This window comes from Candoia aspera, chromosome 6, assembly GCF_035149785.1.
Source record: "Candoia aspera isolate rCanAsp1 chromosome 6, rCanAsp1.hap2, whole genome shotgun sequence".
In the NCBI taxonomy this organism is placed as follows: Eukaryota; Metazoa; Chordata; class Lepidosauria; order Squamata; family Boidae; genus Candoia; species Candoia aspera.
Genome location: NC_086158.1, coordinates 14,574,806 through 14,599,167, shown reverse-complemented (window position 1 = coordinate 14,599,167; position 24,362 = coordinate 14,574,806). Strand labels below are relative to the sequence as shown.

General features: G+C 41.2%; 1 protein-coding gene across 3 annotated transcripts in view; it reads left to right on the top strand.

Annotated features, from left to right (window-relative positions):
• The first annotated feature begins 21,056 nt into the window (after nt 1-21,056).
• The window catches only part of ECT2 (epithelial cell transforming 2), a 37,493-nt gene continuing 34,187 nt past the window's right edge, over nt 21,057-24,362 (top strand). For all 3 annotated transcript variants that reach the window (XM_063306438.1, XM_063306437.1, XM_063306436.1), the window contains exons 1-2: nt 21,057-21,208; nt 24,283-24,362. In XM_063306438.1, the coding sequence (XP_063162508.1) occupies nt 21,079-21,208; nt 24,283-24,362 (210 nt within the window). In that variant the 5' untranslated portion in view covers nt 21,057-21,078. The remainder of the gene's footprint in view (nt 21,209-24,282) is intronic.

The window sequence follows — 24,362 nt, the reverse complement described above, 5'->3', positions numbered from 1 at the left end:
TGGCGCCTTTCTTTGTGTTGTGCTTTGTCCTTGCTGGGCCTCCATACGTCTCTTCCTCTCTTTTGGACCAAAGGTCCGCATCGTTAAAGCAATGGTGTTCCCCGTAGTAACCTATGGCTGCGAGAGCTGGACCATAAGGAAGGCTGAGTGAAGGAAGATCGATGCTTTTGAACTGTGGTGTTGGAGGAAAATTCTGAGAGTGCCTTGAACTGCCAGAAGATCAAACCAGTCCATCCTCCAGGAAATAAAGCCAAACTGCTCACTTGAGGGAATGGTATTAAAGGCAAAACTGAAATACTTTGGCCACATAATGAGAAGACAGGACACCCTGGAGAAGATGATGATGCTGGGGAGAGTGGAGGGCAAAAGGAAGAGGGGCCGACCAAGGGCAAGGTGGATGGATGATATTCTAGAGGTGACGGACTCGTCCCTGGGGGATCTGGGGGTGTTGACGACCGACAGGAAGCTCTGGCGTGGGCTGGTCCATGAAGTCACGAAGAGTCGGAAGCGACTAAACGAATAAACAACAACAACTCCTTCTGAAGGAAAAAGTCTTTCTTTTGTTTGGCTGCCGTACTCAGTTTGCTGGTGGCTGCAGAGCTCCAAAACACACATCTCCTCCCACACCTGTGTCAAGGTTGCAGCTTTATTGGCAACTTGCTGATGTTGGGGAGAAGGCAGCACAGGTGCCTACCATACTGTTCCAGCAGCCTGCTGTTCCACAAGATGTTGGCCTTATATAGTTGACTTTGTTCTTTACTAGAATTCTAGGATCTAATTTTCTAAGCCTGGTCCAAAAGTTGTCAAGGCTTCAAACAAGGCATAGCATTTCAGGACTAGGAAGAAATGATAAAAAACCGGATGTATTTCCAATGTGGGTAGAAGCTGTGTGGAATCAACACAGGACTCAAAGTACAAATAATCAAGGCTGATTGCAGTCTTTACTGATACAGTGTGGGGATTCTCACCAAGATGGTGGGTGCCTCCCTTGTAGACAAAAGAAATGCACTGATATTTATACATTACAGAAAACGAAATGATGCAAGCATACATATTCATAAGCAATAGATCTCAAGTTACTTTCTGTCCTACTTACCTACTCTGAAGAAAGCTATTGTCTTAGTGGGAAGAAGGGAGGGAGCAAACTTCTTGAATACAGGGATTCATGGGTTGCTATAGGAATGTCCTGATAAAAGTTAGCAAAAGCTGCAGAAGCTGGTGTGAGATAGCTTCCAAGGTTGTTGCCACATACCTTTATGTTTATTTATTTATTTTCTATCCCACCTTTATTATTTTTATAAATAAGTCAAGGCGGCAAACATACCTAATACTCCTTCCTCCTATTTTCCCCACAACAGCAGCCCTGTGAGGTGGGTTGGGCTGAGAGTGAGGACCAGGCTTAGAAAGCCATGCTGACTAGGTGTCGAATGTACATGGGAGGAGGAGTGTAGGATAGACCAACAGTCTAGCTTATCTAATAAAGTATCCACCTGCTTTATTTCTGCTAGGAATACAGAAATGTGGAAAATAAGTGTGCCCACCTGACTTGGTGCTATGTGTGTCTGTGAGAAGTTTATAAGCATTCCAAATTGTTGTGATCAGTCTGGACCTTGAAAGAGTGTTCTGCTCTTTTGAAGTGTTGGCATCAATCCTGATAGTCTTCTTTGATGGCCAACATATCCTTATTAAAACATTATATTTCATTGTGTAGATGCCACTGCCAAGCCATCCCTTCCCATGGCATACTTTCTGTGGTGCTCAGCCTCCTGCCCTTTCTTAGCAGAGTCCTCAGTGCCTACTTTGCTGAACAATATTTTGTTAAATAAATAGAACAGGAAATGATAGAATTTGTTCATACTAAAAGAGTCTCAGTTGCATCATTGTTGCTGGTATGGGATGCTGCTAAAGCTCTGATTTGAAGTCATGTATTACATATATTTCACATAAAAAAGAAGCAACAATTGACAATAGTTAATTTTTTTAGAGAAAAAAGATAAAGAATTATTACTGCTTTATGCCTCCTATTCATCTACAGTCTGGTACAGATCTTTGGCTGCTGCTAAAAATGAACCTAACAAGCTTTAGTTTTCTGCTTCTAAAACATAATTTTTATTACTAGATATACCCGCGTGTGAGCCCATCCACAGATAAGCCATTTATGAAAATTAAAACATGAAAATTTTGAGGGTTGGCTTATCTTCAGGTGGCACATTTTTCATGGTATTTTGGTTAAAAATTTGAGAGTTGGCTTATCCATGGATGAGCTCATATGTGAGTATATATGGGATATACAGTTACTTTAAAAAAGCTGAGGGAAAAACCTACCATACCTACTCGCACATAGGCTCATCCGCAGATAAGCCAAACCCAATTTTTGGAGTGTATTTTGGCACCTAAAATTCTTGGCTTATCCATGAGTATATGCAGTACATTACACAAGGAAAAGAGAAAGAAATCTTATTAATCAACACATGTTTTATTCTTATTAGAGGAGATAGCTTCACTTAACAGAAGGTAGGTTTACTACATTTATCCTAGGATTAAATTCACCTTTTTCACTTCAAATTGTCACTATAATTAAATCTGTGAAATTGAGGAAAAAACTTGCTTTTAGGATTGCCTAGTTGAGTGGTAGGTTGGGTCTTCATCTTCTATATTATTAGAGGTGAAGCTTTTTCAAATAAATCCCTGCCTTTTCATGCTAGCTTTAATTTTGTTCTAATAAGGCATACATCACAGTTATTCATAAACTAAGCAAGGGCATCACCAAATGTTCTAACTAAAGACCTATTTTCCTGGTAAGCGTAGATGCTAAGATTTTAACAGCCATTGGCCATTTGATGACAGGTTATTCTTTCAGTTATAGGGCATTCAGGTCTGGCTGGTTTTATACAGAGCCATCAGACCTCTGACAATGTCGGAAGTTTAATGTTTTTGTAGAGGGATACAGAAGGGAAGTCAAGGGGAAGCAAATCAAGAAAGCAGCACTACTCATCACACAACAAGCTCTGATGCTTTTGTCCATGTATTGTGATGTCGCACGCAACGACAAAAGGATCAATGATGGTGCACTGCTGCAATTTTTTTATTTTGACAAAAAGCATTGGAACCTGCAGACATCTCTGTGTTCTCACTTTAACTCAGAATAGAGGAGCTTCATCAGGTATTTTTACCTGGGATGCTGCAAAAACCTTCAATATGGCCTTTTGGGAGTTTTCGAAGCATTTTTAAAAATTTTATTTTGGTTTTCCACCAAGTTTTCACTCTGGATCAATCACTGTAGGTTAAGGGTGCATTTGTCATTCTTGACTATATCATCTGTATTTGAACATGGGATTTAGCTAAATGAATTATTATTCAATACTGGATGAAATCCATACCTGAACTTCAGCAATGGATTGTGCATATGTGTTTGTCAATATTTTAATTAGTTATTTTTTTTTAAGCAGATGGGCAGAGATTACTTCTGAGCAATATGGTCAAATTTTTGCTCTGGTTAAAATGCTATTTCCATCTTTCTCCTTTTCCTTAATGCTTAATTTTGTGGTTGCGTTGCTCCTTTACTTGTGTTACGCACAGTTGTACCTTTTAATTAGTTTGCGTAATAACAAATAAGTATAATGAATAGTCCTCACACTGTTGAACTTTCTCCTAATAGCTGATTTCAAGGAGTATAAGCATCTCTTTAAGCAGAACGAATTGGTGCTGTCTGTTGAAATATCAAGAATCTTTCTTGGACAGATAAAAAAGTTCTACAAACTAAATATATATCTTTAGAAGCCTCTTCCATGAAGCATGCAGCTACATTTCCAGAACAAAAGATGGTGTCAGGAGATTGCATTAGAGTAAGCACAGTAAAGCAATGAGAGAACTATAACTGTAATTGAGAGAAGCAAGAAAAAAATCTGGCTGAAGTGAAGCTTCACTGAGTAAGAAAAAAAAATCAAACATGGGCTTTTTGGTACAATGATAACCACTTGTCTGCTAGGGCTCGGTGCTTCATTTTCAGTTTATAATGGACAGGCCTGGTAGTTACAGTAACTCTGGGAGGATCACATTAACTTCAGAAGTATCATGAGAATCCAGTCCAGGCAGGATCAACTATCTGAGATTTTAACAAAGATTTCGCAGTCTCACAGGTATGACAAGGTACCCAGGTCTCAGAGTTGAGTAATTTAGGCTCACAAATCATAGGACAAAAACCACACTTCTTCACAGAATGTCAGTCAGTGATTCCAGTTCACATAACCCCTGAAAAATGGTCGAGTTTTAGCAAGACTTCCTGAAGACTACAAAACCCAGGTAAGCATTAAGAGAGTTAATGGCAAGCCATGGGGAAAAATGGTATAGTAATATAGTAATATATTATATATTATATATAATATATATATTATATATATTATATTACTATATCATTACTGTAGTAATGATCTAGTTAATGTTTCCTGATGTCTGATTTTAAACTACCTCCTACTCACCCAAGTGCTGTTTCGTACTATGGGGAAAAAGTACAAATATAGGTATATATACCTATATTTTCCACTTGGAGAAGCAGCAGCTTCTTGGGTAAAGAGAGAGTGTTAATTCAGAAATAAAATTAGGAAGGTGTTTATTTTTCTCCCTGCCTCATCCCAATGCTGGCCTATGTATGTATGTATGTACGTATGTGTTTTCTATCCTGCCTTTATTATTTTTATAAATAACTCAAGGCGGCGAACATACCTAATACTCCTTCCTCCTCCTATTTTCCCTACAACAACCAAGTGAGGTGGGTTGGGCTGAGAGTGACTGGCCCAAGGTCACCTAGCCGGCTTTCATTAATTCACTAAAAAGCACACACGTATTTGGGAAATCCTATTCATTGACGTCTTGCACTAGATGCACTACAAAATGAAAAGATTGCTGCCCTTTTTAGACAATATAAAGTTCAGCATGTTGAAGGAAGGCATGATAGAAGAGCCTCCATTCTCAATCTATTCTTATTTGTGGGAAAGATTGGAAGGCATGTAAATATGGTTGCCTGTATATAGCTGCACGATGTTTGATTGTGAGCCCTAATTTTGCAGGTACTCAATGTGACATAGTGCTGGCATCAAAAAACACAGAATAAAACAAAATGACAAAATGCAGAATGGATTTCTGGATGGGCAAACTGTTCTACGTGTTGCATTTCTGAAAAGGAAATAATACTATATTTCACTTCAAAGGGTTTGTAAATGGGGAGGGGGGTTAAAATAGAAAATCAAGAGTAGGCCCAACCCTGCTTAGCCTCTGACCCCAGGCATGGTCAGTCAGGTGCTACCACTTGTGGAGATACTGTAAATGGGGCAAGGCACAACTATGGAATTGGAAAGCACCTGCCTCCTCTGCCCTTGTGTATGAACCATCCTTCTCATTCCACTTCAGCTTTTCTCCCATCAACCCAGACATCTTGCAAATAGAGATGGAGGATGAGACAGGCCCCCACTCTCCCGGCCTTCCGGAAGGGGGTGAAAACATGGCTATGCCACCTTGCTTGGGCTGGGAGGGGGGATAGCCATTCTTGGGGGTGGCTGGTACAGTGATTGTACCAAGTACAAAATCCTATTCCCATCTTGAATTTCACATTTTATATCTGATATTTTTATATTTTTATTGCTATTTAAGTATATGTATACGGTATTGATTTTATGCTGGATATTTTTTACTGACTTATTTTATTTGTAAGCTGCCCAGAGTCGTTGTGTACGAGATGGGCAGCAGAGAAATTTGACAAACAAACAAACAAGTCTACCTCTCTCCATGCTTGGCTTTGATAATGCCTCACGAGAGCTGAGCTTGCCTAACTGATACTCAGATTGTGCTGGTTCAGCATCTGTACTCTAAATGAGCCAGCTTCAAATGCCTGAAGAGTATCAGACAACTGCTCCCAAGAATTGAGCATATCAGAGAGAAATTGGGCAGAAATGACTTTTTATATTACATTGATGCTGTAAGACAGCTGGCAGGTCTTTTTCACTAAAAAGGATCTGTAAATTCAGGAAGACCTTTCCAGCTCATTGAGTTTGAGTACAAGAGAGAAATAAAAAGAAGGCATTTAAAAAAAAATTGGTTCAGTCAATTTTATGCTTTGCTTGGGCAGTGGAATGGATTCATGTTTCATTTGCGGTTTTTCACAGCTTTCATCTTTTGCTTTAACATTTAATTATCCACTATTCCCTTTCCCTCACCTGGAAAAAGGCATCTAAGGTCCTAAACAAGGAAAAGCTTATTAATTTTATATTACAGCACTGCTTTATCTGAGCAGTTAAAGCAATGATTGTAAGCTAATTTCTGTCTCTTTCAGGATTGTTGAAAGATATTTGACAGATTAAACAAGAATAATTCCCAGTCCAGCCAGAGATAGAATCTGACTGAGTACTAAGTACTAAGGCTGAACAGCATGATGAAAAGGATTATTTAAAACCAACAGTCTTCTGTTGCTGAGTTGTAACCTCAAAATAGTCACTACTGGAACTCAAAGAGTTGGGTTGCTCTTTAGTAGTACAGATAGTCCTTTTATTATTCTTTTTAAAAGCCTTTTGGTTCTTTGTTATTAATGGGAGTGGGGGGAAGAAGGAGGGAGGAGGAAAATGAGAGATTAAAAAAGAAAAGAAAAGCCATGCAGTAATACAATGAAATAAAATGACTGCTACTGTGGATCAGGTGAAGATACCTGGGCACATCACCCATTCTTATCATAGTTTGATCATTCCCTTGTCCTGCACTCAACATCAAGAGAAAGCAAGAAGAGATTACTGTTCCTTTTTTGTTGTTGTTATAACTTGCACACTTAGGGGTAGCAAATTAAGAAATGCGAACTAAAAAAGTGGAACGAGCCTTGATGGATAGGGACTTTGCTGGGTGCTGAGTGACTCCAATTCTTGATTGGGCACTTGCATATAAATTGTTGTTAGTTATGTAATTTATACAGGAAGAATCAGTGGAAAGGTAAAAGCCAGTTTGGTGTAGTGGTTAAGGCACTACCAGGAGCCATGACTTCTAGTCCCACCGTAGGTACAAAGTCAGTTCGGTGACCTTGGGCCAGTCATTTTCTCTCAGCCCTAGGATAGAGGCAATGCCAAACAACTTCTGAAAAACCTTGCCAAGAGAACTGTAGAACCTGTCCAGGCAGTCTCTGAGAATCGAACATGATTGAACTGATTAAAAAAAAGGTCATGTAATTTATACTCTCACCCTACCTATTCAACTTGTATGCAGAACACATCATGCGACAAGCTGGCCTTGAGGAATCCAAGGCTGGAGTTAAAATCGCTGGAAGAAACATTAACAATCTCAGATATGCAGATGATACCACTTTGATGGCTGAATGCGAAGAGGAACTGAGGAGCCTTATGATGAAGGTGAAAGAAGAAAGTGCAAAAGCTGACTTGCAGCTAAACCTCAAAAAAACCAAGATTATGGCAACCAGCTTGGTTGATAACTGGCAAATAGAGGGAGAAAATGTAGAAGCAGTGAAAGACTTTGTATTTCTAGGTGCGAAGATGACTGCAGATGCTGACTGCAGTCAGGAAATCAGAAGACGCTTAGTCCTTGGGAGAAGAGCAATAACAAATCTCGATAAAATAGTTAAGAGCAGAGACATCACACTGACAACAAAGGTCCGCATAGTTAAAGCAATGGTGTTCCCCGTAGTAACATATGGCTGCGAGAGCTGGACCATAAGGAAGGCTGAGAGAAGGAAGATTGATGCTTTTGAACTGTGGTGTTGGAGGAAAATTCTGAGAGTGCCTTGGACTGCAAGAAGATCAAACCAGTTCATACTCCAGGAAATCAAGCCAGACTGCTCACTTGAGGGAATGATATTAAAGGCAAAACTGAAATACTTTGGCCACATAATGAGAAGACAGGACACCCTGGAGAAGATGCTGATGCTCGGGAGAGTGGAGGGCAAAAGGAAGAGGGGCCGACCAAGGGCAAGGTGGATGGATGATATTCTAGAGGTGATGGACTCGTCCTTGGGGGAGCTGGGGGTGGCGACGACCGACAGGAAGCTCTGGCGTGGGCTAGTCCATGAAGTCACGAAGAGTCGGAAGCGACTAAACAAACAAACAAACAACAACAACAAATTATACAGGAAGAGTAAGAAAGTCCTATTTAGATGATCAAGAGAAAATGTTAATGTGGAAAAGATAAAGTTATTGCACTTTTTTTTTTGTGAGCAACGCTATAAGATATTCCAGACCATGGCTTAATAAAATGGGGAACTGAAAGGAAAGTTTTGTAAGAAAAGGGAGAAAGAAGTTGTGAGCTTGCAACAGAATAGACTGAACTAGGCCAAAGTGAAAGCAAACGCAAACAAAAATCAAATGTGTATTCAGGTTAAAGTTGAATCTGAGTTCCAGAACCTTGAATGGCATAGATGTAAATTATATTGCCAATAATAGCTTTAAAATTAAGGAAGTGAGGAATGAAACAAAATTGATTTGCTGCCAGAATTCTCAGTTACACTGTTAAACAGGTTTCTGTTCAGGAAGATAAAAGTTCAACATTGGTGTCCCTTCGATGAGTGAGATACTGCCGTGGCAGTAACTACTCAAACACAGCTATTGCTACGAGCACCTGAGAATGAATACTATATTCACAGTATTATCAGAAGTTTCACATCAAAACATAGTCAAATAAGTGAGGGAAAAGCAGGTGATCTTGGAAAAGTCACATGCATTTTCCCACCTATAACACTCAGCAGAGGCTCTAATGGTACTTTGTTAACTACATGTATTTCTTGATTTCTTTGGACCATTACTAAGGAGCATTATGAAATAATAAAACAAATATTGTTCATGTCCACCAATCCCTGCCTTATTTCCAGCTCTCAGCTGATTGCTTGTCTTCCAACCAACTTCACTACTGTATTTTTGGTGAAAGAGCTTTTGTATCCCTACTGGTGGGCAGGCAAATGAGGAGGAAGTAGTGTGTGCTCCACCCATTTTCTCAAATAATCTTTAAAGCTACTTAATACAAGTGAAGGTGTAAAATTGCAATTTCAACTGCATATTTCACCAAAGAGCGTACAAAAACCAGCTACACCCAAAAATGTTCATCAAAGTAGACAAGTGAAAACAAAGACAATGCAATTATCAGGAGACTGAGTATATGGATCATATACTTTGAATGTAAATTTGAAGAAATAATGATGAAATTCAGCACCCACATAGTATTGGCCAATGAAGCAATCTGTAATTTGTTACCCATCGTTGATTGCTTCTAGTCTGAGAATCAGCTTCAGTACATATTGATAGAAGTGAACTGCAGTTATCAAGAAAATAGTTCAGGTGCCCTCCCCTTTCTTCAGTAAATAGATAATTTTGGAATAATATATCTGAATAATCATCTTGGAAAAACAACACTGGGATTTTGTAGGAGAACAAAGCAACTGTGCAGCATGTAATGTTGCACAAGAGTGGAAGAAGAGCTGGAAAAGACAAGGCTGGGTTTCCCCCTCATACAGCATTGGCTCAAGAATCAAACCTTCCCAATTACATTTCAAAAAATCTGTAATTGGCATGTCCTTAATCAGCCTGCAACTTCTACCAATCTGTGCATATTTCATGCTCTTCCCTTTTATGATCTATGAGATAACATATACAGTACTAAAGGACAGTTAAACCTCTATGGCACAGTAACGGGCTCTTGACTTTTATCTCTTCCATCCAGCAATAATGATAAATTTATACAATTCATTTTTACAGATAAATGCCACCAGATGTTTCTCACTAAAATGCACAGCCCAATCCTATGTATGATTTCTCAGAAGCCATCCCACTCAATTCCATAAAAATCTTAATACTGTAAGCACACATTGGATTAAGTATGTTAAGTATGTAATATATTAAGTACAGAAACTCAGCCTATGCAACAGCAGACAATAGAATCATTATTTTGATATTCAGGGTCGAAAATTAATCAATATGCTGGTTTTGTAGGAGGAGAGCCATGTTAGTCTATGGTGGCAAAAAATCAAAAGGAGTCTGATATCATCTTTTCCAACTAACATTAGTCAAAAAAGATGCTAATAGACTCCTTCTGATTTTTTGCCATCATAGGCTAACATGGGTCTACTCCTACAAAACCAACATATTGATTTACTTTCCTAGCAAGTATAGCAATACTGGACTCCGTAGGTAATCTCCTTAACAACACAATTTTAGCCACTGTGGATGCTGAGGCACTATATACCAACATCCCGCACAAACATGGGCTTCATCAATAACATCATCAGTTATGCCAAAACAGCCATCAATAACACTATCACTTATGCCAAAACAGCATGCCTTGCCACCGGACTGTTTGACTTTCTACACACCCATAACTATTTCCCCTTTGGCAATAACATGTGCCTATAAATCAGTGGCACAGCCATGGGCATGTACATGGCTCCTCAATATGTTGACATCTTTATGGCTGACCTGAATTTGTCATTCCCTGAAGCCCCTCCTTTACTTGAGATTCATCTACAGCTCAGAGCTCAAACCACTCAAATGCATTATTAATAAGCTACAGCCTATAATGGACAATGGCACTGCACTTTCTCAGGCACTGGTTGGCAGGCCTGTGCCTGCATATAAACAGCCACCCAACCTGAAGCCCATTCTCAGACGCAAAAAGAAACAGTAGGACAGTGATGCCAACATGGGACCCAGACCCTGCAACAAACCCAGATGTCTACTGTGTTCCCATATATACCCCAACAGGCCCCAACAAATGCACACACAAGATCAGAGGCCCCTTCACACGTCCTTCTTCCAATGCGATACACGCCATCATCTGCCAGCAATGCTCCTCTGAATCGTACAGAGGAAAAAGAGGATAAATGTAGGACAAAATAATTAATGGACACAAATTTGACATCAGGGCTCAAAATGAGGACAAAGTAATATCAGAGCACTTCATCCTCCAAGGACATTTTCCATGACAGACCTCAAAGTGATGGTTTTGGAAAAATGGGATTTTAACAGCAATGTTGCATCAAAAGGTTTTAGGCAATCTCAGAAGGTCTCAACAAACAGTGTTTGGGTTTTTGTCCAATTGTTAATGGAAAACTTACTGGTAATCTGTCTCACGTGTAACCTGCATCTGCATAACTAACCTCTTCCCCTCCCTTCCCCACACCTTTCCCATCCCCATCCCCATTTGAATTCTGCATCAGTCTAGCCATTCTATGCATCCGAGGAAGTGAGCTGCAGCTCCTGAACGCCTATGTCTTTTAATCAAATTTGTTAGTCAGAAAGAAGTGCTTACCAGACTCCTTCTGATCAATATGCTGGTGAACCACAACTATTTCTTTTTTACACTCAGGCGAAAGAAAATACTTGCTTAAAACCTGTCCTAACAGCCAGGAACCACGCTGAGAAGAGGAGTAGGTCTCTAGTGTTTATTACTGCTACATAAGACCGAAAATCCTAACAAACTGAAGAAGCGTGGGAAAAACCCAGACAGATAAACCCCAAAAAGTTAAGGCGGGTCTGATCTGCGTCTCTTTGAATGGCTGCTTAACTCCTCAGTACTACGCATGCGTTTTCCCCCCTGGATAGAGGCCCCCTCCTGCTCGCCATCAGTGCTCATGACAAAACCAGATAGGTCTTTGGTGAAAGCCCAAGTTACAGCAATAGTTCTGAGGGCCTTCCGCAGCTAAGGGCTGCCTACCAGATGTATGCTGCAAAAATCCATATGATCACTAGATGCCAGCAAAGAGTCCATGTGGGGTCACTACTGCTGGCATGCCAGTCAGCTGCTTGGCAGTCTGTGGCACAATGCAATGATGGAGATGGAGTAGGGTGGGCTGGTGGTGGTGTGGTTGGGCCAGCCTGGATCCTGCGGTTGTTGCTTATCCCCTTGACCCACTCCATGTGTCAAATACACTAGGAAGACCACTGCATTTGACAAACAGGACAGACACATGTAGCAATAAAATACTACTCAGAAGAAATATGCTAGTGGTCTCAGCCTTCTCCTGAATGAACAAAGTGCAATGGCATTTATCTTCACATGAATGTGGATAATCTCTGTGTTTCTTTGCTGAAAATACTACAGATGTATGAAATGTGCTAATTTGTTTTGTTATTGTGTTCACACCATAGTTGACCAGGCCAACTTAGTTAGTGTTAGCCTTGATTTACTGTCTTATACAAAGTCAACCCACCTGGTAATATTATGGTTCAGCATCTGGTGCAAAGTTAGAAAAGGGTTTAATTCACTAATCAGGTTAGGTGTGTTGCATAAACACATCCATCCATTGTATTTAATTTGAATACCTTACCTTGGATATTTTGATGATGTGCCATCAAGTCGTTTTCGACTCCTAGTGACCACATACATCATATTTCTCCATGACGATCTGTACCTAACCTGGTCTTTCAGGTCTTCCAATGGCGCATTCATACTTAACTGAGCCCATCCACCTTGAGGCTGGTCGTCCTCTTCTCTTTCCATTCACCTTTGCCAGCATCAGAGCAAGGTCTCCGCATAATGTGTCCGAAACAGGAGAATTTGAGCCTGGTCTCGAGTGAGAACTCTGAGTTGAACCTTGGATATAGTAGGATTAAATTCTAAGTAACTATCTATTGGGGGCTTCAGCAAAGGATCGTTACCTTGTCGTGGTGCTGGAGCTTGAGCACCTCAATGATGCCATGAGCTAAACCGTGAAGGGCCACCCAAGACGGGAAGGTCATGACAGAGAGGTCAGACTAAATGCAATCCCTGGGGAAGGTAATGGCAACCCACCCCAGTATTCTTGCCGTGAAAACTAAATGGATCAATACAACCAGAGATATGTCGGTATACCATCGGAAGATGAGACCCCCCAGGTTGGAAGATGGTCTAAATGCTACTGGGGAGGAACAGAGGATGAGTTCAACTAGCCCCAGACGTGATGACGCAGCTAGCTCAAAGCCGAAAGGACAGCTAGCGGCCGACGGTGCTGGTGGTGAACGGCGAATCCGATGTTCTAAGGATCAACACACCATTGGAACCTGGAATGTAACATCTATGAGCCAGGGCAAATTGGATGTGGTTATTGGTGACATGACAAGATTAAAGATAGACATTTTGGGCGTCAGTGAACTGAAATGGACTGGAATGGGCCACTTCACATCAAATGACCACCAGATCTACTACTGTGGACAAGAGGACCACAGAAGAAATGGAGTAGCCTTCATAATTAATAGTAAAGTGGCTAAAGCAGTGCTTGGATACAATCCAAAAAATGATAGAATGATCTCAATTTGAATTCAGGGCAAGCCATCTAACATCACAGTGATCCAAATATACGCCCCAACCACAAATGCTGAAGAAGCTGAAGTAGATCAGTTCTATGAGGATCTGCAGCACCTACTGGACAACACACCTAAAAGAGATGTTATTTTCATCATGGGAGACTGGAATGCTAAGGTGGGCAGTCAAATGACACCTGGAATTACAGGTAAGCATGGCCTGGAAGAACAAAATGAAGCAGGACATAGGCTGATAGAATTTTGCCAAGACAACTCACTCTGCATCACAAACACTCTCTTCCAACAACCTAAGAAATGGCTTTATACATGGATTTCACCAGATGGACAACACCGAAATCAGATTGACTACATCCTTTGCAGCCAAAGGTGGCGGATGTCTATACAGTTGGTAAAAACAAGACCTGGAGCTGACAGTAGTTCCGATCGTGAACTTCTTCTTGCACAATTTAGGATCAGACTAAAGAGATTAGGGAAGACCCACAGATCAGCTAGATATGAGCTCACTAATATTCCTAAGGAATATGCAGTGGAGGTGAAGAATCGATTTAAGGGACTGGACTTAGTAGATAGGGTCCCGGAAGAACTATGGACAGAAGTTCGCAACATTGTTCAGGAGGCGGCAACAAAATACATCCCAAAGAAAGAGAAAACCAAGAAGGCAAAATGGCTGTCTGCTGAGACACTAGAAGTAGCCCAAGAAAGAAGGAAAACAAAAGGCAACAGTGATAGGGGGAAATATGCCCAATTAAATGCAAAATTCCAGAGGTTAGCCAGAAGAGATAAGGAATTATTTTTAAACAAGCAATGCATGGAAGTGGAAGAAGACAATAGAATAGGAAGGACAAGAGACCTCTTCCAGAAAATTAGAAACATTGGAGGTAAATTCCAGGCAAAAATGGGTATGATCAAAAACAAAGATGGCAAGGACCTAACAGAAGAAGAAGAGATCAGGAAAAGGTGGCAAGAATATACGGAAGACCTGTATAGGAAGGATAACAATATCGGGGATAGCTTTGACAGTGTGGTCAGTGAGCTAGAGCCGGACATCCTGAAGAGTGAGGTTGAATGGGCCTTAAGAAGCATTGCTAATAACAAGGTGTCATGTTCACTGATTCAATGTAGTTTATACACCGTAATGTTTCACATGCCATGGTGCTGACGCGCGTTTCTGTTTGGGAGGGAGCTTCTGTGAGACCTTGTACCAAGCTCTGTATGTGAAATCAGTACAATGGAATATGTTTGGGTTATGTTATCTGTTCAAGGCCTTTTCCCGCAGACCATCCGAAACCGTTAGGAGCACCTGGGATTGAGAACTTGGGAAGATTCTCCGGGGGGAGGGATTTCATTTGCACCGAGGGTTTTTAGTTTGAATTTGGCGCGTTTTCATCATTCTCAGCTTTCTCTGTGATCCTGTATACTATTCTTTAATAAATCAGATATCTTTGAATTCACACTCATGAGTCTGATGGTATTTTAGAATAGGCAACCATTACACAAGGCAACAGGAGACTACGGCATCCCAGCTGAACTGTTCAAAATCTTGCAAGATGATGCTCTCAAGGTAATGCATGCTATATGCCAGCAAATTTGGAAAACACAGGAATGGCCATCAGATTGGAAAAAATCAACTTATATCCCCATTCCAAAAAAGGGAAACACTAAAGAATGTTCAAACTATCGAACAGTGGCACTCATTTCACATGCCAGTAAGGTAATGCTCAAGATCCTGCAAGGGAGACTTCAGCAATTCATGGAGCGAGAATTGCCAGATGCACAAGCTCGGTTTAGAAAAGGCAGAGGAACTAGGGACCAAATTGCCAATATCCGCTGGATAATGGAAATGGCCAGGGAGTTTCAGAAAAACATCTATTTCTGTTTTATTGACTATTCTAAAGCCTTTGACTGTGCGGACCATAACAAATTGTGGCAAGTTCTTAGTGGTATGGGGATACCAAGTCATCTTGTATGCCTCCTGAAGAATCTGTGTAACAATCAAGTAGCAACGGTAAGAACAGACCACAGAACAACGGACTGGTTTAAGATCGGGAAAGGAGTACGGCAGGGCTGTATACTCTCACCCTACCTATTCAACTTGTACGCAGAACACATCATGCAACATGCTGGGCTTGAGGAATCCAAGGCTGGAGTTAAAACTGCTGGAAGAAACATTAACAATCTCAGATATGCAGATGATACCACTTTGATGGCTGAAAGCGAAGAGGAACTGAGGAGCCTTATGATGAAGGTGAAAGAAGAAAGTGCAAAAGCTGACTTGCAGCTAAACCTAAAAAAAACCAAGATTATGGCAACCAGCCTGATTGATAACTGGCAAACAGAGGGCGAAAATGTAGAAGCAGTGAAAGACTTTGCATTTCTAGGTGCGAAGATTACTGCAGATGCTGACTGCAGTCAGGAAATCAGAAGACGCTTAATCCTTGGGAGAAGAGCAATGACAAATCTCGATAAAATAGTTAAGAGCAGAGACATCACACTGACAACAAAAGTCCACATAGTTAAAGCAATGGTGTTCCCCGTAGTAACATATGGCTGCGAGAGCTGGACCATAAGGAAGGCTGAGAGAAGGAAGATTGATGCTTTTGAACTGTGGTGTTGGGAGGAAAATTCTGAGAGTGCCTTGGACTGCAAGAAGATCAAACCAGTTCATACTCCAGGAAATAAAGCCAGACTGCTCACTTGAGGGAATGATATTAAAGGCAAAACTGAAATACTTTGGCCACATAATGAGAAGACAGGACACCCTGGAGAAGATGCTGATGCTAGGGAGAGTGGAGGGCAAAAGGAAGAAGGGCCGACCAAGGGCAAGATGGATGGATGATATTCTAGAGGTGACGGACTCGTCCCTGGGGGAGCTGGGGGTGTTGACGACCGACAGGAAGCTCTGGTGTGGGCTGGTCCATGAAGTCACGAAGAGTGGGAAGCGACGAAACAAATAAACAACAACATCTATTTGGGGATCAGGCTAAATCCCTTAGTGTACCATAAAGTTTTGCCTTAAATTAAATTAATATATTACGATATTTATATTTCGTTTCACGGCTTATAATAAGCCGGCTCGCCAGTATGGACGCAGGGAACCGGGCTAGGTCCATCCGTTATTCGCCAAAAGCAAAAGGTATTTAGTCTCAGTCTATTTCTTCTCCAAAGAAATCTGAGAATCTTCGTCCCAGTAAGAGTCTAAGATTTCCAAAACTACAATTCCCAGAAATCCTTGCGCGGAGAGCCGCGTGCAAGCTCTGGAACTTTTTTTATTATTAAAGGAGAGACCAAATCTAACAGCACTTGAACGGCAAATCCGGGTTTTTCTGCCTTCAACCGCTTTAACAGCCGTTGGAAGGTAAGGCCCTTCCTCATATCTTCCAACCAATCTCAGGTGAGCTCAGCCCCGCAGGAAGCGGGAAACAGCGGGGTGTCAGCTGTAAAGATCCCCCTCTTCGTTGTGGGATAGAGGAGATTCATCTCGACCAATAGCAAGCCAGGGCTGCCGCCCAATCAAACACGCCCGTTCTCTAAAGGCTTTTCAAGTAAAGGTAAGGAGAGCTAAAACTCCCTTCTGGAATCGTCCGCCAATAGGAGCCCGGCATTCCAGAGCCGAGCCGCGCTTTTGCCCGCCCCTCCCGAGACAGCCAATGGGGAACCGGCAGAGAGCGGACGCTCGTTTTTTGAATTGGGAGGTGCTGGTGTCGCGGGTGGCTCTTGGATGGTTGCTGCGGCTCGGCCCGCGATTGTGCCCTGAACGGTGAGGCGGCGGGAGGTGGGTGAGCGTCGGGCGGGGAAACGGCTCAGCCAGGAGGGAGGACGCGATGCGGGTGTGGCGGGGAGAATTAGAGGCCCTTCTCGTAGACCCACGCTCCGATCTGCATGTCCTCCCGCCAAGAGGCTGCCAAAGGAGGGTGTGGGGGGACTACTACTCCCATAATCCCCAGCCAGCAGGGTCGTGGGATATTCTGGAAGGGCCAGACCGGGTTCACCTGGAAGCCAGAAGGCTGCTGAGATAGGCTCGGTTAATGGGGAAATTGCCCTCCGTCCCTCGCTTGGGTGCACCTGCTTAGGTTATTAAATCCGCTTTGCCAGCCTGGTTAGATGGGGGCTCAAATCTACCCCATCCGGAGTGTCGTAGGTTGGGGTTCCCGTGTGTGAGAGGAGGGTACCTTTGTGGTTAGCCTTAATCTCATCTTCACCTACCTTGTTTCCGTTATCTCATTAGTTACTTAATTATAGATACTATTCCCTACTTTCCCCATTACTACTACCCTGTGAGGTAGTTTTGCCTCAGAAAGAGTGACTGGCCCCAAGTCACCCAGTGAACTCCCAAGCTGAGGATGGACTTTAACCTATCTCTCCCCACTGCCTGCCCAACACAGGAGGTTATTTATTTATTTGATAGCAATTATAATCCCCCTCCAATTCCAAAGAACTGGGGGGGGGGAGCATATAACATGCATATAAGATGCATATAACATCAACCAAAAGAAAACCAAAACCACAATAATAAATCAGAATCATGTCAAGACCTAAAAAGTAATCACAAAAAGTAAAGATAATCTGCAAATAAAAACCAAGACAGGTGCCCATAGTCAGTTTGGTAGGTCTACTACAAGTATGTTGAAATGAAACAGCTTTAACCTGTTTTTGGATTTCCAGCAAGGTGGGAGTACATACTTATGTGGGGAGAATATTCCATAAGATCAGGGATATCTATATTTATAAACATATTTATTTATATGCATAAAATTATACACACACAAAAACAAATTTGATGTAGAGAGCCAGTTTGGTGTAGTGGTTAAGCCACCAGGCTGGAAACCAGGAGGCTGTGAGTTCTGGTCCTTCCCTAGGCATGAAAGCCACTTGGGTGACTTTGGGCCACTTCTCAGTTCAGCCCAACCTACCTCACAGGGTTGTTGTTGTAGGGAAAACAGGAAGAGGGTTGAGTAGCTGTCTTGAGTTGTACAGAATAAAGGTGGATGATAAATCTAACAGTCATTAAATCAAATTGCAGAGGCCTTTGCCAAGGATAACTGAAACCCTCTTTTTTTCTTTGTTTCCCTCTGGTTTTGTCACTTCTGCCATCTTCATTCTTTTTTGTTCCCTTGTTATTAAATGCTTTTAACAATCTGTAAACTGTCTAGAATCACTGTGAGTCGGGCAGCATTTGCATGCAATAAATTACTACTGGGCGTTCTTAACCCGGGGACTATCTGACATTTCCGTGTACTTACATTGGTTGCGGTGTCCCCACGATCACATGATTATGATCCAGGTGCTTGGTGCCTGGCTTGTAGTTACGATGTTGCAGCATCCCATAGTCATGTGATTGCTATTTGTGGCCTGCTGTGCTGGCTTCCTACAAGCAAAGTTGATGGGGAAGTCAGCAGGAGATTGCAAATGGCAACCACATGGTGTCTTTGCTTAATGACCCACAGTGATTCGCTTAACAACAGCAAACAGATGTGCTGGATTTTTCATCATTAAGCGGCTCAGTCACGTCATGTCACGCTTTATGTACAAATTGCTTAGTGATGGAAATTCCAGTCCCAATTACTGTTGTTAAGTGTGGACTACCTGTACTTCATACTTAAAAGGTGTTGGCTGTACCTGTAAATGAGGTGTGTCGAATAGTCTTGCCAGCCAAATTATTTTATTGCATTAAATCACAGTTCACATGCATCCTGGCAATCACCAGTCAGGATATCTTACCAACAGGAGATCTGATGGTAGTGGTTAGATTCTGTTTAGCCACACATTTGGTAATGAGAAATAAATTATTTAGGAATTGATTGATTGATGATTATGTGCCATCAAGTCATTTTCAACTCCTAGCAACCACATAAATAGATTTTCTCCATGACAATCTATCTCTAACCTGTTCTTTCAAGTCTCCCAATGGTGCACAATTCTGATCTTTGTAGGTATAGATACATCATGGATTTCAATATCTTACAAGCCTTTGTGGCTGCTCTGCTGAGTACTAGTCTGCGACATATTTCTTGACTGCTTGTTCCTGTGCTGTTAATCCTAAAAGGCAGAAGCTATTCACCACTTCAATATCTTCACCATCAGTTCTAAGGATGGTTGTTCTACCTGTTGTCATTAGTTTGGTCTTCTTTATATTTAATTTTAGTCCCATTTTTTCACTGTGATCTATGACTTTTAGTACTAAGGCTTGCAGATCCTTTGCATTTTCAGCTATCAGGGCAGCGTCATCAGCATAGCACAGGTTATTGATGTTTCTTCCTCCAATTTTAAAACCGTGCTCATCTTCTTCCAATCCAGCTTCCCTTAATATATATTCAGCATATAGGTTGAATAAATAAGGATAGAGTATACAGCCTTGTACTCCTTTGCCAACCTGGAGACAGTTTATTTCTCCATGTTCTGATGTATTGTAGCTTCCTGATTTGTATATAAGTTTCTCATAAGAACAATGAGATGTTCTGGGATTTCTATTTTTCTGAGCACTTTCCACAGCTTGATGTGATCAATGCAATCAAAGGCCTTTCTATAATCAGTGAAGCACATATTGACTTATTTTTGGCATTCTTTGGCTTTCTCAATTATCCAGTGTGCATGAGCAATAATGTCTCATGTTCCTCAGCCATTTCTCAAGCCAGCTTGAACATCTGGCATCTCTTTCTCCATGTAGGGCTCTAATCTGTGTTGAGTTGTTGCCTTGAGTTGACAAAAAATAAAAGGATAAAAAGTTAATAAATAAATATAATGATTGAACTGGCTCCTATAGGTACAATTCCTGGGGTTTTGTTTCATTTATCAAACCTTTGTTAAGGCTTTGGGTAATTTGAAGAACAAACTTTTTTGTATTCTACTTTAACATAATAGAGCAAGAAATATTTTAATGGGAACTTATCATCCGTTGGACCAGTTTCGTACTTGTTTCTTTTGTATTGGACAGACCAATTTTAAATATAAGGCTGGCTTTGTGTTTACAAAACATTGTATATCCACAGCTCTACTTAAAATTTGCACTGAATTTGCCTTTTTACATTATGATGAAAATACTTCATTCTGAGATGAAATGATGGCTCTAAATCTAATTTTTTTAAACAAATGAAACATTTGTAGCTGTAGCTTCATAATAATAGTAGTAGGCTAATTTCAGTCTTGTAAACTCCGTGTCCCTTCACCAGTGGTCTACTTAATACTTAAAGGATATGAGTTGTATGTATGTATTCTGCAGAATATTTGAAAACCTTTTTTATTTTGTGTAAATAAACCTGATTATACTCTTCCATGGAGTCGGCAAGTGATTGCCGTTAGACAGTGTATCACTGTCATCCTTTCTTTATTTCTGGGATATTCTGTCAGTTCTATGGATGATTAATACCAGGGGGCCATTTAATTTCCTTCAGCTAATTCTGGGGCATGTACATCCTTTTGGCAGCACTACAATCTCAGTGGCAGTAACTGTAAGTTATGAAGATACATGTCTTCCCAATCACATTTAAGCATTACCTGTAATCACATCTTTCCCATTATTTAATAAGTAGCTGTTCAGGTGAAAGATTCCGCATATATTAGGAATCCTGTTGGAGTCTCCATATTGTAATGGAGAACTTGAGTGGAAACAGCAGTCAGCAGCAGTAGTGATGTAAGAATAGGGGGAAAAGGGGTATGTGGCATGGTATGTGAATAGAAAACCTTAGTAATGAAATGTGAGAATCCTCAAAATTACAGTGTGGCTAATGTTAAATAAATTACCCTGCTTATTGTCATATTTTTGTATTGGACGTTTCTCTTGCAGCTGTAGAAGGGAGATGCCATTTTGACCATGGCTGAGAACACTACATGCATGTCTGATACAGGGACAAGTGTTTTGGCAGATTCTTCTGTTCTTGACTCGAAAATTATAGAAAATTCCAAGGAGAATGTATGCACCCAAACTGCTTCTGATGGTGGAGGTAATGGTAGGTTCTTGTATTAGTGTTTTATTTCCCCATTGCTGTACTTTTGGACTAGTTCTTTCTGTGTTTAGTGTTTGGGATGGTAGCATTCAAATGCATGCTTTTGTGTAATTTATTTATAATAATAACCAAAGTACCTAGGCATGATAACAATAAAAGCATAACGTAGTTTGTCTTCCCCCAGGCTTATATGTTGCGTTTATTTATTGAACTGAAATGTTTCTATTTTTCTTTTTGGCATCAGAATGTAATTTTAAGGTGCTAACTACTTCAGTAAAAATAATAAACTGCAATAGAAAGGCAATGCCATTATATGAGTCATTACTATCGTATGTATTGCAGTGTTAGATATTAAATCATCGATACGTTACTGAAAGTGCGCATAACCAACAAGTTTTTTTCAGTTCAGATGAAGAGGTGGGGGGGAGATGGCAGGGTGATCTGTGACTGGGTGTTCCGCAAAATACTTCACTAACAAGGAGTCCTTCTCGCTTGGGGCCAGCTATTCCCCAGGTAAAGGTGGGACACGGTGGTGAGATCTAGAAAGATTCCAATAAATTTAATGCAAAACATTAAATACATTTTACAAGTCTCAGCCCTTCTTGGAACAATCTCAACAGTTCAGGAGAGGATTGGAGGACCCACATTGAACAACTGGCAGATGAGATACAGTATACTGCTGAGGCTTTGCACCAAGAATAGCTTAAGAAAGGAATACAGAACTTTCTGACTCTGGTGCTATCCAAAGCTGGCAGTTGAGGCCAACAAGAGAAGTGGTACTCCCAAGCAGCCTATCCATCCCTGGAACCCTGGCTGGAATGCTCCCTTAAAACTGGTTCATCAGAAGGCTTTCTCAGTGGTACTGACGAAGATGTCCAGCACGTTGGGCAACCACTGCAGTGAAAAGACCAACTCTACCTTCTGGAAAGACCTACCTTGGGACCAGGTCTTGGAGGGGGGTCAGCACCAACTGTTGCTGTTTTGAACAACTTGCTGCTCTGCTCTCCTTAGCTGGTTTTTTTGGGGAGCTGAGTTTTACAGGTAGAACTGAAATGTTTGAAGGGTGTCAAGAGGAACACTAAGTCTTTTCTTGGAGTACTTGTGCCAGATGACCTCCCAAAAAGTGGGGTTAAGCATAACCCTTCATCTTCAGAAGTAGATGATGCAGTGCATTTAACTGTGTAGATCTTGGTCTTGCGCTGTGGGTGATTAGTAGCTCTTTGCAAAGGTCTCTGCAACTCCCCAGAAATAACACTGCACATTTCTGGCACAACACTAGCTTGTTTGTTCCAAATGCAAATTATTTGGCTGAGCGTGGACGAGCTCTGGTAATCCCTTCATGAACAAAAGGATTAGGGTGAAAAGTTCTGTAGGTCATCTCATGGTAGCAACCAAGCACTATGGTTCATTTATTTATTAAATTTGTCCCCACCCATCTCCTCCCATCAGGGGATTCTGGGCGGTTTACAATAAAATAACTAGGTTTACTTCAGTGTGTGAACCTAACCTGCAAAGCATTGGGCAGGAGTGGGCAACCAGTGGGTTTCTGGAACTGAACTTCGATATAAGGCAGGCTTATATCATGGATTTGTCTTGTGCACCAGTTGCACTTGTTTCTAGACTGGGAAGCTCAGCTCACTGTCACTGACTCCTTCACCATTTCTCATCTGGATTATACTGCAATGTGTTCTTCGTGGGACTACCCTTGAAGAACACTTGGAAACTTCAACTGATGCACAATGCAGTGGGACATGCAGTCTTGGGTGCTCCAAAGTTTGCTTGTGCAACATCACTGCAGCATGAGCTGCATTGGCTTCCAGTATCCTTCCAGGTTTCCTGGTGCAATTCAAGGTGCTGGTTATCACCTTTAAAGCCCTACATAGCACGGAGCCATGGAACTGTCTATCTTTATGGATTTCTGCCTGTTCCACCAGACCCAACAGGGTGGCATGCTCCAGGTCCTCTCCACCATACAGTGTCATCTTGTGGAACCCAGGAGAAGTGATTCCCTGTCACAGTCCCTGCCTATGAAACAGCCCCTCCCTGAGGTCTGGATGGCCCCAACCCTCTTGGCCTTCTGGTAGATAGTTAAAACCTAGCTTCCCCCCTAAGCATTAGGCCAGGATGTTAGGGGAGCCCAACATACATGTGTTTCTATGGAATTATTATGTAATATCTTGTTATTTTTTTTCCCTGCACTGGATTATTTTATTTGGTTATGGAGATTTTTACATTGTTTGTGTATGGATTGTTTGCTGCCCAGCTATTTATTTAAAATAAGCAGCTATATCAATTTTCTAAATAAAATAAATAAATATAACTAAAGATACCAGTGTGAGCACTAGGATGATAACCAAGACGGTCACTTTAAACTTGTAGTTTGGTGATCTGCATTACCCCAGAATCTTGCAAGCTATATACTGTAGATGTAAGTATATTACAGATGAGGATATAAACTGGTAAGACCAACCTGAAAACATTTGCTCACACTGTTGCTTGTTCCTGAAGATACTGATCTCAACTTACTGAGTGCGTTAAATCCTGAGTACAATACCTAATTATTGAGCATGGCTACTACAGTTCTTTTAAATATATAGGCTTTTTGGTAAAATAATTATTGGGTTATTGTGACTGAAAACCGATTTCTTGTTCTTGCTTTTTCATGGGTTGTTTCCTTAATTCATTGGAAATGTAAAGCATCCTTGCATTACATAATGCTGTTTACATGAATGTGATCAATGGCTCATATAACCCAATACTGTCTATGTGGAGTGGTGATGGCTCTTCTGATTGCTCACATTAACAACTAGACCTGTTGAAATCTGCACTCAGTTGGTTAAAAAGTAGCCTGCAAGAATTCTGTTTCTGAGTGCTCTGGGCTTTGCCCCCTTGGGGAACAAATTTGCTTTTCAGGAAACTTGGGATAAAGGGATTTTGTTTCTGGGATGTATGTAGTAAATGAATCACCTGTTTTTGGGGTTCTTCATTTTCCTTTCTTTTTAAGAGGGATGATAAATTGCTTTATCCCTTGAAGTTCTTTGTAGGCTGATGATTCTTTCCTTTCCCAACAGAGGAAATGCCCCCAATTGAAACCAGGGTGATTTTAGTTCAGGAAGCTGCAAGATGCGAAGAACTCCTAAGAGCCTTAGAG